Raw genomic sequence first — 18,835 nt, forward strand, 5'->3', positions numbered from 1 at the left:
AAAGCCTCGACAATATAAATGCGGTAAAGACAACATATACACGAAATATTGAGAAGAGTAAGGATATAGTTTCTATTGAGACAACATTTTTAAGAATTAAATCTTATTCCACTTAAGCTTCTTAAAGGTCAAAAACACATCCGCAATAAGGATTTCAGGCTTGCAAAAAGGTTGTTTATGGAAGCATTATCTACATCCAGATCGCTTTTAATTGGAAACTTTTATGCTATTGTCGTTTAGTAAGGGAAATTTGTACAGTTGGTAACCCTATAACACTCACTCGCTTTGAAGTTCTCGTTCAAAGGTGTTATGGAACATTTCTTTCTTCAAGTTTTTGTCCTTTCGTGCTTGCATGACATTCTCATCATTCTAATGTGATGATCGATTTCACCGCATAAATAGGATCTCACTCACTCTATCTCTCTCTCTCTTATTATATATTATATATAGTATTCAAGGCGTTCACAAGTTATCAGAGGAAACCCAGTACTCTCAGCACGTATATTGGTCTTAAGGCAGATCTTGTTGTATCACAAATACGTCACATTGTAGTCAGTCTAGTTGTAATATATTCACGTGCAAATTAGCATACGTAAACTGATACGATCGTGGCTGTAGTTTCAGAGTTTCATTCATTCAGATGATGATAACGGTTCCATAAATTTCGCTCTTTCCACTGTATATAGCGCTTTTGAATGCTACGCTTTACTATTCATTTTCCAAGTCTGCGAAAAGGCCCGAAACTCAACATTGATATTGACGTCTTGAAGTCTTGTAAATTAACAATGCGTAATACTTAAAGATCAGGTTGTTCTCTGGCAACACTACGTATTAGTATAAAAACTTTATCTTGAATGCAGAAAACCAATTTACACGGATTGCATTCATTGATATAAAAATATGCAAAAATCATTCACTTACGCGCAATTCGTCTTAAAATTTCTGCTAAAATTCCATTTTATATGCTTTTGGTTACGGCGCGTTTGCCTACTAATACATTTACGTATGTAAAATACTACTACGGCACGGTACGTTTCCGTATCAGTTGATATCAAAGAGTTAAAGAAATTTGCGTTAAACATTCAACTACACTTACTGAAGATAAAATGTGTAGACGAACTCTTAATTAATTGCTAGACATTGCTGATGCTCCCCGCTATCCCCTATCATCCGCTATTCATCTTCACATTTATTGCGTCCTCGGGATAGGATAATATATCAATGCGAAAAGTACGATTTGAAGGAAATGCACTGCGATCTGAAAGCTCAGCTACAAAATAAATCAAAGTAGATAAATAAGTGAAGAGGACGACGAAATCATAGTTTAAAAATATATATATATTTCAAAATAAATATATTACATATATATATTGTTAAGTTGAGTTGTTGCACGTTTTCTTCGAACTGACTTGCAATAAAGCACTCGTTCCGAGATAATTTTCTGAATCGATTGAAACTTCTCTGTTCGATTGTCTATCGATCTGACTAAAATCGATTTACAAATTTGTTGCTGCCCTTTTCAAGAGGTTTCAAAGAAATTCGCCAAGAGAACGAGACCCGCGAAAAACGAATTGCATCCAATCCTTGATTCTTACGATCAGTCGCCGTGCAAAGCTTTGACAAGCGATGGCAATTACTAAATAGATATGGAAAATTTTGTCGGCTTGGGATCACGTTTTGAACCTACTGCCCAGATAAACTTGTTTTTCGACATCAAGCCTTAATTTTTTAGTATTTCGTTTGAAAATATGTTATAAAACTTAAGATCATCTTGACTTGAGATTATCTTCTTCGGACTCTGGTCTATGCAAATGCATTGATAAAGCATTGCAGTGGACCGAAGTGCAAAAAAATGTTCGCATTCTATTTACGAATAATTGTACACTATGATCTCATTTTTCGGCGTTTTCCGAATTTTATTGAAAATTTTTAATTTTCGCTTCAATATTTGCTTTGATTTCTTTACAAAGCTTGATGGATTGATTATCTTTTTTACATATTTACATATATTGATTGTAATGCGGATCATTCATCACGGGAAAGTGCAAACGAATCTTATGTAGAGGGCAAGGCTCATTAAGCCGTTTATGCTATGCAACTATGTTAACATTCTGTTAAACCGATAGTTGATAGTTTTCTTTGTTTAAAAAATATTTAAAAAAAAAAAATTATTTTTATTTTTATCCTTCACAAAAAAGAAAATTACATAAAGTAGTTTAGCATTAGAATGAATGCTGTTTACATAAGATGAAGAGTCAATGATGTCGTTAATAAATTTTACTCGGAAACGCGTTAAACGAATCAAGTTCTTGCTAAAATAAAGTAAATGTTAGTTTTTAAACTTTTTGAAATGTTTCTGATATTGAGATTCATCAGCATCACTTCTTGAGATCTTATAGATGATAGGTGAGTTAAGTGCATATGAATCGCGTTGGTTTTGCGGACATTGATAACTTGTAGAAGATCACTGCAGGTATACTGAGAAAATAATAACAACATGTATATATAATATGGATAAAAGAATAAAATTAATAAATAAATAATCGAATGTAATCGAAAACGAATGTAATTGTTAAAGTTAGTGAGGAAATCGCGTATAGTATTCCTTTTGTCCAATGGATTTTGTTTCTGTTTTTTTTTTTTTTTTTTGTTTGTTTATGGAGTAAATTTAGTTTTATTTACGCACCAATACTGAGTGGTTAATACGTTTTTAAAATTTTTTATCTAATTTACTAAAAAAAAAAAAAAAAAAAAAATAAAAAACCAAAAATAAACATTATTTCAAAATTTCATTCCTTATCAAAAAACCAAGTGTATACATATGTAAACGTGTCCGTCCTTTAAATAAACAAAAAAACGTGGGAATTACAATTTTTTTTTTTTTTTTTTTTTTTTTTTTTTTTTTTGTTAATTAAAAATTATCCAAGTGTGTACTGGACGACATAACCCAAGCACTAATTTTTAATTTGTTTTCATATATATAATGCAATCTATATATGTATTTTGTACAAATCCTTATCACAAATTTTACGTTTTACTTAGAATTCACTCCACACATCAAAAAAGAAATAAATAAAATATACTAATAATAATACAACAAATCCATACAAAAGCATTTACTCTGCTTCTTCTCTTACATACGTATTACTATTGCTATTATACTTTGCTAACATACTTTGTTTTTGTGGGAATTCTTAAGCTTATCAGCTTCTCTCTCAGTTGGTTATCCAAAGTCTCTCTGTGCACAATTGTACAATTGAGTTTGTCCCGTTAGATACATTTTGCAATAATATTTTGATAAACGAATTCAATGAATTTCGCTACAGATTGTTGTTGTTACAACGGGTACACATTTAGTAGCGCACTGGGTTTATCAAAGCGTATAGAGAAAATGCATTACATATATATCTTTAAAAGAGAACGATATTATGTTATGTTCACGGAAAATAGGATTATATTTTCCAAATTTTGTTAAAAAAAAAAATTAAAAAATTTTAACAAATGCTCGATTTCTCACATAATCAAGTATACGCGTTTGGGTACACGTAAAGGAATTTATTTGAGATTTTTTAAAACTCGAAATGTTCTCGGATTTAAAAGAACACAAAATCTAGTCAATAACTGGAGTTTTACAAAAAATAGCATCGATTAGTTTATTGATAAGGATGAATACGATCAACGATGTAGGCTGGGTTGGGTAACTTTTTCCATCAACAGTTCATATTTAATTTTCGTATCGCAGCTCAGGCCAGCACAAGGTTTTAAAATTTTGAGCCTAATAAACCGAATTCGACGGCATCATGAACTGGATGCGGCACGCGATGCGGCGCTTGCCCATACCTGAATTAAGGTATGACTAAGATCTATGTTCTCTCAAATTGCAAGTTTTTTATTATCAGTACTCTATAAAATTAGGATTAGATAAAAGCTTTAGCCGTAAATCTTTCTCTCCTTCGCTCCTTCCTTCCTTATTTAATCTTTTTTAGATCAGTTTCAGAAATCTGATAAATTGTTTGATTCAAGTAATGAATATTTAAACGTTCGACTTATTTGTATCATAATCTTTAAGTTACGTAATCAAGTGTGTTTTGTTGCTGATCTTGATGACCGTATTTCTTGAGTGTATGCGGAGGACATGCTGGCCTACGTTTAGTTGCATCTTGTATACTACAGTTGAAGATAAGATACAAAAAGTCTGCATATATCGTAGTGTAGACAATGCTCTCTTACAATAATAATATTTTAGCATAAGCACGTTTAGATATGCATGGCATGGTCCATTTAAACAGTCCACTTTTAGATCAGAATAATTCCGTAAGATTAGAGCGAATGATGGAAAATTAAACAATGATGTCAAAGGGTATCAAATGTGTCCCTGTAAACCCATATATATAAATAATGTTTCTTCTTTTCTTATTAATGTTTGTTTTTGTATATTCTCTAAAAACAATTTAATTTTCTCACGTTAATTGCTTCTTTTTTTTTTTTTTTTTTTTGAAGATTTCCAGGCCATTCATGATTTCATATTTGAAAAGTGCAAAGTCCGTGGCACAAACCGTGGCACTTGATTTTATTACAATTTAATATTAAAGCTTTATTTTAATTTGATGAAATATCAAGCAAAACAAATCCTTATAATCTTATTTAATACATATATAGCAATAGCATAGCATATAGAAATACGTGACTCATGACTATAATAAATATAATAATAGCAGTTAGTTATTATGAAAATTCTTGGCCAAGAATTTTCACCTGAAATTCTTTTGAAATTTTAAAATGACTTAAATCGCTTCTCTTACTGAATTTGAAGAAATCTCTTTAGCTTAACCAGTTTTAATATAGAAAATATATCATGTTCTTATTGTCAAGTTGTTTTGTTATGACAGCGAATTTCTTTCTAACAGAACCAATCTCTCGATCTCTTCGATCTCTAGCACAAAGAGTTCTTGGTTTCACTTAATATGGTTTCAAGATAGTCGATAACTCATGCATCAAGTTTAATTTGCTTTGTTATTTGCTAGGATATATCTCGCTTATCTATGCATTATTCCTATTTTTACATTAACAGTTTGTGCTGATTCGAGCGAATATCAATTTCTATACTTTGTCCTGCCTAATCTATGATGAGATCTGTCGTATATTCGTATTTTAATAGAGCGAGCAAATTATTGCTGTAGTAACTTATACTCATGGAATGATAATCTGTTCACTGAAGTTGTTTAGCAGAAAATTTTCTTAAATTTTAACATTATCTGCCGTGCCTCTCAATCTTTGGTGGCAATCATCTCATACAAGAATCATTAGTCAGAATTAATTAATCCTGGTAATGTCTTATGCAACAATTTTAATGGTATTTTTATACCTATCACTGAACGATAAGATTATGTAAAGTCCAATATTCCGCTAATATTTTAACCGCAACATATATGGATAATACAGAAATATTATTTTTGTCTAATGATCCCAAAAATCTTTCTCTTACTTCCTTACAAGACCATTTGAGCAACATTTTGTCGTGCCTGAATAAATAACGTCCACGCTGAATACCATCTGCTATGACATACATGTAAAGTATCTTGCCTTATGTATTGATCGAAGACTAAAATGAAGAAATCATAAAAAACCTAAATGCTTCCAATTCAACTTAACTCTATTGACTAATACAGCCCGAATTGCAGCTTAATCTAATGACTCAATTTCATATAAGAGAATTCTCCAAGTCATTTGAACTTATGGCATGCAAATGTGTGCGAAGAAGGCAATAACTCAAATATTAAAATTCTACAAGAGTATCAGTCTAGGACTATTTATTTCATGGTTAACGTTGTCTATGTGATTCGCCTGCAACGCTACTATTCATAATGACCTTGAAATTGGATAGCCTAAAAATCCAATTAAACATTTTTCTTTAAAATATTTCGACAATCCTTTGGCAATTTCTTCACCGCCCATGAAACCAATGAAATGAGAAGATTGAAAAGGCCCCAAAAGTCAAGGGTCCAAGACTCCTTCTCAGCATGCATTATAATACCAGTAATTATTAATGTAAACATCATACATGTATGTAGCTCTATTATTAACTACACGTTGTGATGGGTTAAGAGGAAGATCCCTCGTAGGCTACGCACTTTCGTAGGCTACGCACTTTCCCTATTCGAAGACAATCTTCTTGGTACACTACAGTCATTTTGCATATTTAGATGAGTTTTGGTGTGCTTGGCGCTGTATCGCTGCAGTAGCTCAAGGCCGTACCAAGATGTGTATATCAAAATTGTTGCGAGGATTGAAAATATCTGACTGGCACAAGGGGAATTACTTTCAAAGGGGGCAAAATAGATATTGACGAATAAATACATAGTTTTCGAGAAAAATAAAAAGTTAACTTGTTGTTTTTTTTTTTTTTTTTTAACACACACGATTTTCGAGGCTAACAACATATCAGTGGAGTTTCAGCTTTGTTTGTCAATTTATGCTAAATTTGACGTCCAAACGAACTATGCATAAATGATCGCATATCCAATTCTATTTAGAATCTCTGATCGATGACTTTCGACTCCCCACTTTTTTTGTACCAAGTTTAAGGGAATTAAAAATTTGCCATATCTTCACCGAATATGAAAGATCCACTGAATAAGTTTATTGCGTAAGGGATGAATGAATTATTTGATTTAATATACTTGAAATCCTCATACGCTAAAGCATTTATTTACTCGTTGTCGGCGATTAGGCAGTGGGAGAAGAATATTGTTGATGAGAAGAAAAAGTTTATGGTCTTTGTCGCAAAACTAATTGAAAATTCAATATTCTTGTATTCATTAGAAAAGGAAAAATTTAACTGTTCTTCTTACCGTTGTATTTACCATAAAGTAATTTTCTCGTCCAAATCTTAATCATGGGGGAATGAGTTACTTGCATTGCTTGCATTCAAATGAACTCTTTAAGTCTCTTTCGTTTTTTTTACAGTTAAATTGTTTTCGCTCTTAGTTATCATTTTGCGCATGTCTACGCAGTAATAACGAATAACATTTTTGAACCTTTGAAGCATATAATACGCATAGGGGATACTTACGCTCTCCGTTTTCATAGTCCACACAGCAGCATATTAGATTTGGCAAAGTTCTTCAATAACCCCCTAACACAAAATCCGATATTCTTGTATCCTTCTAGTCAAATAACTATCACAATCTTAAAAGTTTGCCTCAAGCTAGAAGCATAAGATTACTATTAAATGTATTTCAAATGTTGTCCTTTCTCAGTTTGCATTCAAAAATTCCCTAAGATACGAACATTTTGGATACGAACTCAACACAGTTTAGATTATTAAAATTGGTCTTGAAATTGTTTTCTTTAAAATTTGCCCTTTAAGTTTTGAAATCGGCCAAAAAGTGGTTTACACATAAGACGCAATATTTGCGACCGATTTTCACTATATGCAATAGCTCAGGCATCGATTTAAGCTTGTCTGTCCGTCAGTCCTTCTTGTTTTCGTGCGTGAAACTCAAAAGTCGCAATTTATGAAATATTTTCATGAAATTTTGGTACACCGATGTGTCTTGACTCAACGACGGGTCACTTCTTCGAGTACTTCCCTTATTATAACAACTTATTTTTTGAAAAGTCATTGTATGAATAACTGCCAGCATCGAAAGATGAAGGTCATCAGTTACTTTATGACTTTTGAAAAACTCTAACGGAAGCTTCGGACACCCTATAACGTGTCAAATTTCGAATCGATCTAGATATGATTGCATCGGTCCGTCTTTCTGCCCGCTGGCGGTAAACGTATACGGGATCGCAAATATTGAAATATTGACTTAAAGTGCAAAGTAATTGTTGAATATGGTACGCTCTTCTATTCCATATATTTTTCTGGCTAACAATATATATAAATTAGAGTGTCTTCAATTCGTACTGTTATGCGTTTATTTTCTCTTTCATGGAGATCAAACAATTTTAGATGCGATTAGACTCGTAGATTATATAAATATAGCCACGACAAAAAGATAGGATAGATATATTGATTGTGTTGAAATTTTTGCAAATGGCTTGAAAGAAGCTTGAAAGACGTTGTCATGAATACGGGCATGTCTATACGCATTGTAGATGCAGTCGCGATAATTAATCTATCCTCTTCAAAATTACCCAAAAAAAAAAAAACAAAAAACTTGAAAGTTCTTAAAAGCTCGTTGACATTGAAAATAGGATAAATCGGTCAAAGGATACGTCTGTACCGAAAGATACACTGTAAATTTGAATTTTTTGCTTATTACAGCAATAAAAAAGTTTCAGGTATATATTCCGTGATTCACTCTATAGTATGTATAAAAAAATCGAAAACATTGGCCACGCCCACCCAATATTGTAGAGTAGCGAAATTTCACTTTTTCGTTCTCTTTTCGGCGTGGGGAGGACGACGAGGTGAGAGTTGGAGATATGACAGACTGGAATGCTTTGCCTAAGAGTCGTTGTCCGTCAAAATTCTTGCATATTTTAACGCCATCTTAGCGTTGTTACAACGAAATTCGCATCCGGCTGGTATTTAATATTTTCCCATCGATAATTTTATTATTATTTTGCAACCATATTGGAATTCATTTAGCTGAAATTGAATGCAACTGACACACAGAATGTGATTGAAAGTTAAACATGTGCGTGTTAAAGTCAGTTTTTTTTTTTTTTTTTTTTTTTTTTGTTAAAGACACATCTCAAATTTGTCGAAATAAAGCTATCAAAAAGACGTCCACATTCATAGAAAAAGTTTATTCGTTGATGATAGCTCACCATTCCTTACATAAATAACATATCAAAATAATGCAAATTATCACAGTACACAACGATTAAATTGATTGGTTTTGACCTTTCTCCGCATAAAGTAACAACTTTCCGTTTAGTAGTGTTGAGTTATTCAGTATTTGCAAACACTAATCATGGATTCTTGACTCTACTTTTCTGGCTTGATTTAAAGAAGTCGGCTGCGGAACTTGTGCAAACACTTTTAGAAGCTTATGGTGCTGCTGTTCACTCATATCTTAAGAGGCCGAAGACAATAAATTGCAAGACGAAAACTCAATACAAACACTCCAAGAACTTTTGAACAGCTTAGGAGTTGATGAATCAACTGTTTCTAGATGTTTACATGCGATAGAAAAGATCCAAAAGGAGAGAAAGCCCAGCTACCATACGAATTAACTGTAAATGTCATTTCGAAATGTCATTTCGAACCTTTTCAATATCATGGTTTCATTGCTTGCCGGGCAAAAAAAAAAAAAAGAAGAGTTTTCTAAAACGTATTGTAACTGGCAATGAAAAGTGCATCTACTACGACAATCCCAAACGCAAAAAGTCATGGATCAGTCCACAATTGTCATTCACATCGACATCGAAGCGGAATATTCATGGCCAGAAAGTTCTGCTGAACAAATGGTGGAATCAACAAGGTATAGCGAGCTTCTTAAAACCGAATGAAACTGCACTGTAGGATATATTGGAGCAAAAAAGACTAGAGGCAATAGCGGTTAACCGACGCAAAGTCTTCCTTTTGTACGATAACTCTCGGCGACACGTTGCTAGAGTGTTTAAGGATGCACCGTTGCAGTTCGAATGGGAAACTCTGCCGCATCCAGTCTACTCACCAAACATAGCAACTACTGATCACAATCTGTTCATTTCTATGCATCATGGCTTGGCTGGCAAGTGGTATCGAAATGCTGAAGAAGTGCGAAAATAGATCGATATTTGGATCGCTGCTAAACCAATACCGTTCCTTTGACACGGCATCGCCACGTTGCCACAAAAATCGGAAAAAGTGGTAGAAAATGATGAAAAATATTTTCATTAATAATTATTTCATCAATTTTTCTCAATAAATGCTTTCTTCAAGTGAAAAAACGATCAAAATACATGCAGACTTGGAAAAGTCTTGTGAATAAGGATACTATCGGTTGCCTTAGCTAGGCAAGGTTATCTTTTGAACAAAAATAAACGTTGGTTTGCATTCGATCATAAGCGTCGCTGTACCATCAAGCCGGAGTTGCAAAAATTACTCACGACTTCCGAAAGACCCCATTAACAACAATAGTTTTATTGAAACTCGGACCCGGGAATTTTTGAATTAAAAAGTCTACTAATCGCGACTACTAAACTACTTAACTGTATTACAACAATGATAGATACGTTGGAAAGAAACCTATTATTACCATGAAAAATATGGCATCATTATCCACATTCGCTAACTGCGTTACATATGGCAAAAGAATATGTTACGATAAGTTAAATACCTTGTAATTTTTGATCAAGATGCACACAGAAAGAAAACATTTTTAAATTCCTCGACTACCTCGGCTATCAGTGAAAACATTTGCATTAATCTCATTCGGGGCTTTTTTAACCCATTCATGAAAGGTAGATCCTCTTCCATCCTTTATAATCATGCTGTTATTGTTGCAGTAACGATTAACGGAATTAACGGAGATAACTTTAGAACTGGTTCAACTAGTGCTTAATATTCCTTTATTTCTATTAGTTTAAAAATTTGTTTCGTTTTCGCTTGAAATATTCCGTTATATGCATTCAACTTTGCTTACTCGGTATTTGGTTTTATCCTACCTATCTTCAGTTTTAAAGATGTTTTTTTTGACTCGCTGCGTACTCATATTATTGCAGGGGATATTATAAAAACTGATCTATGAGTCGGCCAATTAGTCGAAATTTATTATTAATAAAATCGACATTGATTATATATATGTTATTTGTTGTTGCTTTTGTTGTAATAGAAAGTAAAAATTATCATAGATTTAAAAATACTACATATTATCTAATAATTTAATGCCTTTTTTAATGCAACCCTGCAGTGTAAAGTGATTGTTTCACTAAATCTACAGATGTTTACATCATGCTTTCTCGCTACTATGGCTAATGTTGTGTTAGTGGAATGTTTTTTACATCCATTCATTTAGTTGTTGTAATTTAGTTGTTTTGTGTTGTAATAAATTTATTTAGGAATTGTTTTTTTTTTATTTATTTATTTTGTATTTTTTTAGTTAATAAATAACATTACGGATTGGAAATATGTTTACAGCGCTTTTGATACAATCGTCGAAATTTCTTATATATAAGAATGGAAATAATATGAAATTTGTACCTGTTTATGTAAAATATTGTGCGACGAAAACTAGCAAAGAGGAGAAGATTACGATAGGTGATGTAACGAAAGAGATCAAAACACCACAACAACCTGAACTAGTGCCGCAAAAATATGGTTAATCCACAGATTTTTACATTTCATGCAGAGGCATCGGATTAAATAAATATTGATTTTTTTTTTTTTTTTTCTTTAGTGCAATATGCCGAAGATGGTACTATACAGCTAACGCAATCGGCTTTACATCATTTGAGATGGATGCTGCAAAAGGACACATTGAAGCAGGATATATTTCTGCTGGGTCAACCTGGTCCGCTAAGGCGACAATTGGCGATGCAATTTCTGGAATTGACTCAAAGAGAATTGGAGTACATTGCCCTTAGTCGTGATACAACGGAGAGTGATTTGAAGCAGAGACGTGAAATTAAAAATAAAGCGGCCGTCTATTATGATCAAGTACGTTGTCGCGGCGAATGATTGATGGTGTGATTGAACTTTGTACTCCTTTGTACAAACGCGTGTTATTTTATGATTTTAGTGTGCGGTTAAAGCAGCGATAAATGGTCGAATATTAATATTAGATGGCGTGGAACATGCGGAACGTAATGTTTTGCCGATTTTGAATAATTTGCTAGAAAATCGGGAAATGCATTTGGAGAATGGTAAATTTCTGATGGCCCCCGAGCGCTATGATAAACTATTAGAGGTAATTACTATTGGGAATATTTATGGATGAGTTTCGCTTTGGGAATTCGTTGCTTTTTAGAACTATACTAGAGATGAACTGGATTCTTGGGGTCTTTTAAGAGTTTCCGAGGATTTTCGCGTAATAGCTTTAGGTTGCCCTACCCAAAAATATAAAGGTACACCGTTAGACCCGCCGTTACGATCACGCTTTCAATCAAGAAATATCCCACACTACTCGTTTGAAGTAAGTAGTAGTGACCACGTAATATATGAGTTTTAAGATTGCTTCTTAAACGATTTGCTTGAATATTCTAGGAGATGTTTATCGATTTGATAGTCTCCGCTCCTCACGTTCCTGTCGATAATCTGAAAAGTTTGCTTTCGTTTGGCTTGGCCGTACAAGCGGCCGATAGCTCTTCTAACTTACCAGATTTTCCTCTGGACAATTTACATTTAGCCGCCACAATGATGGTAATTGCTTTCTTATTAAGTTTAACGCAAACAAAAGTGAAGCTTTATCAAAGTAATTCATTTTATAGAACACAAATCCAAAGCTGAGTGTGCATGATGTTCTGGTGCGCTTGTATCCCTACAATTGCAGTTTAAAAAAAGAGCAGCAGCAACGTATTAAAAATTTATTAACTTCGTTTAGTATATCTCCTTTGCCGAGCGGTGCCGTAAAGAAGATCATTACTCAAAAAGATAATACTCATAATATAATAAAATTCCAAATCGATGACGTTATGGTGAATATACCCGGTGGTCGATATGTTAAGCTTTCTCAAAGAGAAAAGAATTTTGTTGATTTAGATCACCAACGCCACATACTTGCACAGATGATTCAGGCGGCAGCGGTGGGTGATATCTGCCTAATAGGTCAAAAAGGGGTAGGAAAATATACGCTAGCTCAACATTTGGTTTCTACGCTGCAACAATCTCTTGAACCTATGGTTCTCTATGAAGACATGACTTCACGTGATTTAGTTCAACAACGTATTACTACCTTGGATGGTGATACAATATGGCGTGATTCTCCATTGGTACGAGCGGCGAAGAATGGATCCGTAGCTCTGCTGAATGGTCTCAATCGTTTGCATAAAAGCACTGCAAGTGTATTGCAGCGACTAATACATGATCGTGAATTGCAATTATGCGATGGCATCACCCTTCTACGAGGCGATCGTTATGAGTCTTTGTTGCAGCAAGGTTTCTCCAAATTACAATTAGCGGAGCAGGGTATCTTTAAAATACACGATAGTTTTCGTATCATAGCCTTAGCGGAACCACCAAACCTTTCCGTGGCCGCACAAAACTGGTTGACACCCGAGATGTTGAGTCTTTTTTTGTTTGTTGAAGTTCGGCCTCTACAACAGTCGGAGGAGTATGAAATTTTGCGCAAATTGTATGGCGAAATTAATGAAGAAATGCATAAAGTCATTGATTTGTCTCATATATTGCGCAATTCACCTGACAACACTTTACAAAATTTGGCAGCTACCCTGTCAACACGACAGCTACTTAAAATTGGACGTCGTATGTCAGCCTATCCCACCGACACCTTTGAGATTATACAGAATACATTTTTAACAAAATTTATGCCAGCGTTACCAAGGGCGGCTTTAGAAAGTGCTATTGCGAAAGCAAAAATTGAAACATCGTCTACCAACCGAGAAAGTAAACGCCGTAAAATTAGCGTAGAGAACAACGTTTTGCGCATTGGCAGCACGGAAATGCAACTTGAACCTACAAGTGAAGAATCCAAAGTTCCTAGCACCCTGTTCTATGAAATGCCTCAGCATGTAGCCTTATTGGAGCGCCTATTGCAAGATTTTCTTATTGGCGATCACCTGTTATTGGTGGGAAATCAAGGCGTAGGTAAAAATAAATTAATCGATAAGTTATTGCAGTTGATGAATAAGCCGCGTGAGTATTTGCAATTGCATCGTGACACTACTGTGCACAGTTTGACTGTTCAGTCCACGTTGCGTGACGGTCAAGTAGTGTATGAGGATAGTCCGCTGGTGAAGGCGGTTAAAAATGGTCATGTTTTAGTAATTGATGAGGCTGACAAAGCTCCGGTAAATGTCACATGTATTTTACGCACTTTGGTGGAAAGTGGAGAGATGATGCTCTCGGATGGGCGCAAAATTGTGGCTCCTGGTGACAAAGATGCTGCTCTCGCTGAGAATCCTACTCAAGATATCGTAGAAACTCATCCCAATTTTCGGGTTATTGTCTTAGCTAATCGTCCCGGTTTTCCGTTTTTGGGTAACGATTTCTTTGCCTCTTTGGGTGATGTATTCAGTTGCCATGCAGTCGACAACCCTTCGCCAGATTCCGAAATTTACCTTCTACAGCAGTACGGGCCTTCCGTGCCTATGAAAACTTTGGCAACGTTAGTAAACGCTTTCGGTGAATTACGACAAATGGCTGATGAAGGCTTACTAAATTATCCATATTCCACTAGGGAAGTTGTTAATATTGTTAAACATTTGGAAAAATATCCTAACGAAAACATGTCCGAATTGGTGGGTAATGTTTTGGACTTTGATCGATATCAGCCGGAAGCTTTAGAACAGGTTACAAATGTGTTGGCTAAACATGGTTTACCAATAGACGCCTACGCTCGTAATGAATTGTTTGCCTTGCGTAAAAAACGTGAAATGAAATTAACCGTTCAGCGGACAAGTGGTTTGGGGGTCTCGGGCCCAAAATATGGTAAGGTGGATCCTAAAAATGAGCCTCACGTCGGAGGTAATACTTGGGCGGGAGGGACTGGTGGCCGTGATACCGCTGGTTTAGGTGGTAAGGGTGGACCTTTTCGTTTAGATGCTGGCCATCAAGTACATCAATTATCAGATGAGGAAAAAGATGATATACCGGAGGAGGTGAAGAAGGCCGCTCGTGATATGAACCGGAAGGCATATGAAGAGAAATTGAAGGAGATACGCATATCAGAGCACGATCATAAACTCTATGCTCAATTTAGCGAACCCATAGGTAAACAAGTGCAGCAATTGAAAGCCATTTTGGATGCCATGCAAACCAAGAGCAAAGAACGTCAGTGGCAAAAGTATCAAACTCATGGTGAACTGGACGATACACGGTTAATTGAAGGTATTACGGGGGAAAAAAATATTTATCGGCGTCGTGCAGAAGCAAATCCTTGGGCCGATCATATTCAAGAAAAGCCAAATCGTTTAAAACTCGTTGTGGATGTCTCTGGTTCTATGTATCGCTTTAATGGCTACGACGGTCGTTTGGATCGTGAATTGGAGGCGGTAGTTATGGTTATGGAAGCCTTTGAAGGCTACGAAAAGAAAATTGTCTATGACATTGTCGGTCATAGTGGAGAAAGTTTCGAATTGCCTTTCGTTAATGCGGGCAGTCCACCAAAAACTGATAAGGAACGATTGGAAACCATACGTATGATGCATGCTCACTCACAATTTTGCTGGTCCGGCGACAGTACAGTTAAAGCTACTAAAGAAGCTGTAAATTCATTGACCCACGAAGATTATGATAATAACATGGTTGTTGTGCTAAGTGATGCCAACTTATCGCGTTACGCTATTCAACCAAAAGAATTTGCCAAAGCTTTAATGGACGGTGAACCGAAAGTTAAAGGTCATGTAATTTTTATAGGTAGCTTAGCGGAGGAAGCAGACATGTGAGTAAAAAAAAAAAAAAAAAAAAAAAAACACTTTTTCCTTCTGCTCTTTTAATTCTCTTTGATGCAACTTTCATTGTCTCTCTTTATGGCAGCATAAACGCTCAAATGCCGGCCGGTCACAGCTATGTCTGCATGGAGGTATCTTCTTTACCGCAAATTTTAAAACAAATTTTCACTTCTTCGTTATTGTGATTTAAACGAATTATGAAATGTGTTAATTTTTTGTGATTACAAGCTTTACAGTTTAATTAGAAAAATTATTTGAATTTTTTGCAAAATATTTTTAATTATAATATATATATATGTATAAAATTTAAATTAGAAAGATTTGTTATTAGCGATCAGTCAGTTAAGCATTTATAGAATATTAATGGTTAGAAAAGAAAAACAATCGCTTTTGATTTTCTAATTAAAGTCTTTTATTTACAATGAACTTAACTTAATTAATTCTACATAATTAACATTCTATTAATGACTTAAACACTCTTAAAAATAAATATTAAACAAATCATTTCACATCTTAGTCTAACAACTTTGTTCTGAGATCACAGGCATACAAATTTCTTAGACATTGTCACTCACACAATGGCACATCATTTTATCAAAAAAAAAAAATTAAGACATAAGTATAAATTGAAAGTGAAAAAATCAATTAATCAATTTAAATCTAGGCACTCTGATTAGATGGTATAACAACCCAACTATCATCGGACTCGACTTCGCCGCTGCTTTGAGAATTGTCATTTTTAAATTGATGCGATTCTAATGTTTGTCCCGTACGCAAAACATCCAATTGCTGTTTCAGATTGTTATACAACTCGAGCAATTCGGTCTAAAAAGATTTTCAAAATTTCAATGCACTCTTTATTGATATTGAATATGCGAATATTGTTCTTTACCTTCTCGCTCATTTTCTGCAATATTTGTTCTTTTTCTCTCCGCTCTTCCGGATCCATTTTCAAAAGGTATTTCTCCTTGAAATCCTGAACATAATATAAATTCGTATTAACTCTTAGATATTCTTTCGCTAAATGTCTGTGATCGTTATAAATTTCTTGCGATTCGGCATTATCGGCAATGGGTTGTTCCGGCTGTAGTTCAGTATCTAACATTTCATGCCATGATTCATTGTTATCGTCATCTTCATCGAGCTGTGTTTCGATTTCTTTGCTCGCGTGTGTCGGTAATTTATCAGCTGCCATTATCGGTTTGGCATCAGTGACTGTAAGACGTTCTTTGCCATCAGTTTTGGCTGTTTAAAGAACAATAAAAAAATAAAAAAAATAAATTATATGATAATAATAATAATATTAAAAATCATTAAACTTTAACTTTACTGTAATTATTTCTAGAGCGAGATCTAAATGAATATTGATAACGTAACGGGATATAATTTTTCATAGAGAATGACTATTAATATTAAAATAATATATTAAAAACTTCCTCAGCGAATTATTAATGTCTTGCGCAATATACAACTAAACGCTCTTTACGCAATATATATAAAAATGTTTTGAATTTTACTTTAGTCTATTTTAATCCTTAAGGACTATATCATTCTTGCTCGACGAAATTATATCAGCGTACGGATCTTTCGCTAGTAAAAATGGGAAAAAGGAAAATTTTCACAACTAAGCTCACCTTCTATACCCTATTTATCCTAAATAATTGTTTTTGTCTAAACTGACTATCAAAGCTCTCTTGTTGCATTCACTTGGCCACAGTTGCTGCGTTCAGAAAAGTGAACACTGAACGAATCGTACTTTTGTAGTTATAAAAATTTCGTGGAATTTCGAAAATGATTTCAGATGAATGTTATAATAAAATCTTTTTAATAATAAGCGATTTTTTAATAGTCAGCGATTTTGATCAAAGCTCTTCACGAACGGTTATCAAATACTTGAACAAAATATTTGACGATTCTTTAAAAAAAAAGAGAAGAGATTAATCACTCAAACGCTGGCTTGCCAGCCCTGCTTAACACTTCTGATTAGGTCGATTATTAGATATATAAGAAATAAGCTTAGATTCGGCTTATGCCGAAAGTTTGACATAAGACGTAAGTTGCAAAAGTTATAAAAGCCTTCTTCTAATTGATAACGTTTCAGTTAAGAGATCGAAGCTGTTTTCACGCTCGTCCTTTTCACTCGATCCGCAGAAAATTTGTAACACGTTTTAGTTCATTATCTCTATAGTTCATAAGTCAAAGTTTTTTTTTTTTTTTGCAAACATGTATGTGTGTCTATCGAGAGTTTTCAATTAGATCAATATTTGCTCTATATCAAATATAGTTATTGGTTGCCTGCTCTGAACGGATCACGATCACGTCATGGTCAAACTTTATCTTTGGCCGGTAAACAGAGTAAATAATATATGTATGTGGTAAGTTTCGTCTTTCTTTATCAATTTATATATTCACCAACGAAGCATGACATATATACATAGGTATATATGTACCTAACAAGCATTAAACTTTGATTCAATTCAAGTATGTCCGTCTGTCTGTCGGCGGTAACAAGAATGACGTTATGTGTGCTTCGAGTTTGGAAGAAGCATTGGAAGTTCTTGCACGTCAATCAAAAGTCACGCGTTGCATGCGTGCAGCAGGAACTGGAGATACCCTTCTTTCTGTGTTTTTTACCCATTACTTATAAAACACAATAAACATTGTGATCTCCACTTATATATATCCTATAAAAAATGGAACATATCAGTCACGCCATCGTCACGCTCGTTTTCTTTTAGGATAAAAAGTGGTGGGTATAAAAAGGTCCGATCACAGCCGGTTATCATTTTTTTAATTGTTACGCGTACAGCTGTTCTTATTACAATAGAGCGAACATATTGAATTAATTCGCAATCTTACTTTGATTAGGAATATATATGTGCTTTATAGGATCTGTAAAGCATATCTCTCTCTCTCTCTCTCTCTCTCTCATAATCTAATATATGATTATCGCACAAGTGCAACAAATAGAAACTCTACACTGGGACAACGTTTATGCAGACTTTGCCAAATACTGTCATTCCTCCAAATATCAACTTACGTGGGCGAAATTTAATCAACTTATATTACTTGTCAAAGTTTTTATTATTTTTCAGTTGTTTTTGTTATAAAAAACTAAAAAATAGAGTATGTCGGCATGCAAGGTATTGCTATTCATTACAGCCCCTATGCATGCCATGATGGGGTTTAATAAATAGACCTACGTGATCCAAATTCTCTACCGTTAATTTCTATGCTGCATTATTACTGTAAACCAATTTTTAGCACAAAATATTAACTCCCTATTAGCATAGATATGAGAAGCCATATATGGAATGGAGTCCAA

General features: G+C 34.3%; 2 protein-coding genes across 4 annotated transcripts in view; one reads left to right on the forward strand and one right to left on the reverse strand.

Moving 5' to 3' along the window:
- Window positions 1-10,965: 10,965 nt before the first annotated feature.
- On the forward strand, window positions 10,966-16,118 carry LOC119644767 (von Willebrand factor A domain-containing protein 8). 3 transcript variants are annotated; one of them, XM_038044492.1, is made up of 8 exons: window positions 10,966-10,984; window positions 11,043-11,260; window positions 11,340-11,599; window positions 11,682-11,849; window positions 11,910-12,074; window positions 12,146-12,301; window positions 12,370-15,500; window positions 15,596-16,118. In XM_038044492.1, the coding sequence occupies exons 2-8, from the start codon at window positions 11,071-11,073 to the stop codon at window positions 15,693-15,695; spliced, it is 4,170 nt and encodes a 1,389-aa protein (XP_037900420.1). In that variant the 5' UTR covers window positions 10,966-10,984; window positions 11,043-11,070; the 3' UTR covers window positions 15,696-16,118. The 3 variants fall into 3 exon arrangements, with proteins under 3 accessions (XP_037900420.1, XP_037900421.1, XP_037900419.1); XM_038044493.1 differs by having other exon boundaries at window positions 10,968-10,984; window positions 11,081-11,260; XM_038044491.1 differs by lacking the exon at window positions 10,966-10,984 and having other exon boundaries at window positions 10,992-11,260.
- Window positions 15,899-18,835, reverse strand: part of LOC119644768 (mitogen-activated protein kinase kinase kinase 7) — a 34,223-nt gene continuing 31,286 nt past the window's right edge. The window contains exons 6-7 of the mRNA XM_038044494.1: window positions 16,403-16,755; window positions 15,899-16,335 (exon numbers count right to left, since the gene is read on the reverse strand). Coding sequence (XP_037900422.1) covers window positions 16,171-16,335; window positions 16,403-16,755 — 518 coding nt within the window. The 3' untranslated portion in view covers window positions 15,899-16,170. The remainder of the gene's footprint in view (window positions 16,336-16,402; window positions 16,756-18,835) is intronic.

The sequence above is a fragment of the Glossina fuscipes genome, unplaced genomic scaffold (genome assembly GCF_014805625.2).
Source record: "Glossina fuscipes isolate IAEA_lab_2018 unplaced genomic scaffold, Yale_Gfus_2 0, whole genome shotgun sequence".
NCBI lineage: Eukaryota > Metazoa > Arthropoda > Insecta > Diptera > Glossinidae > Glossina > Glossina fuscipes.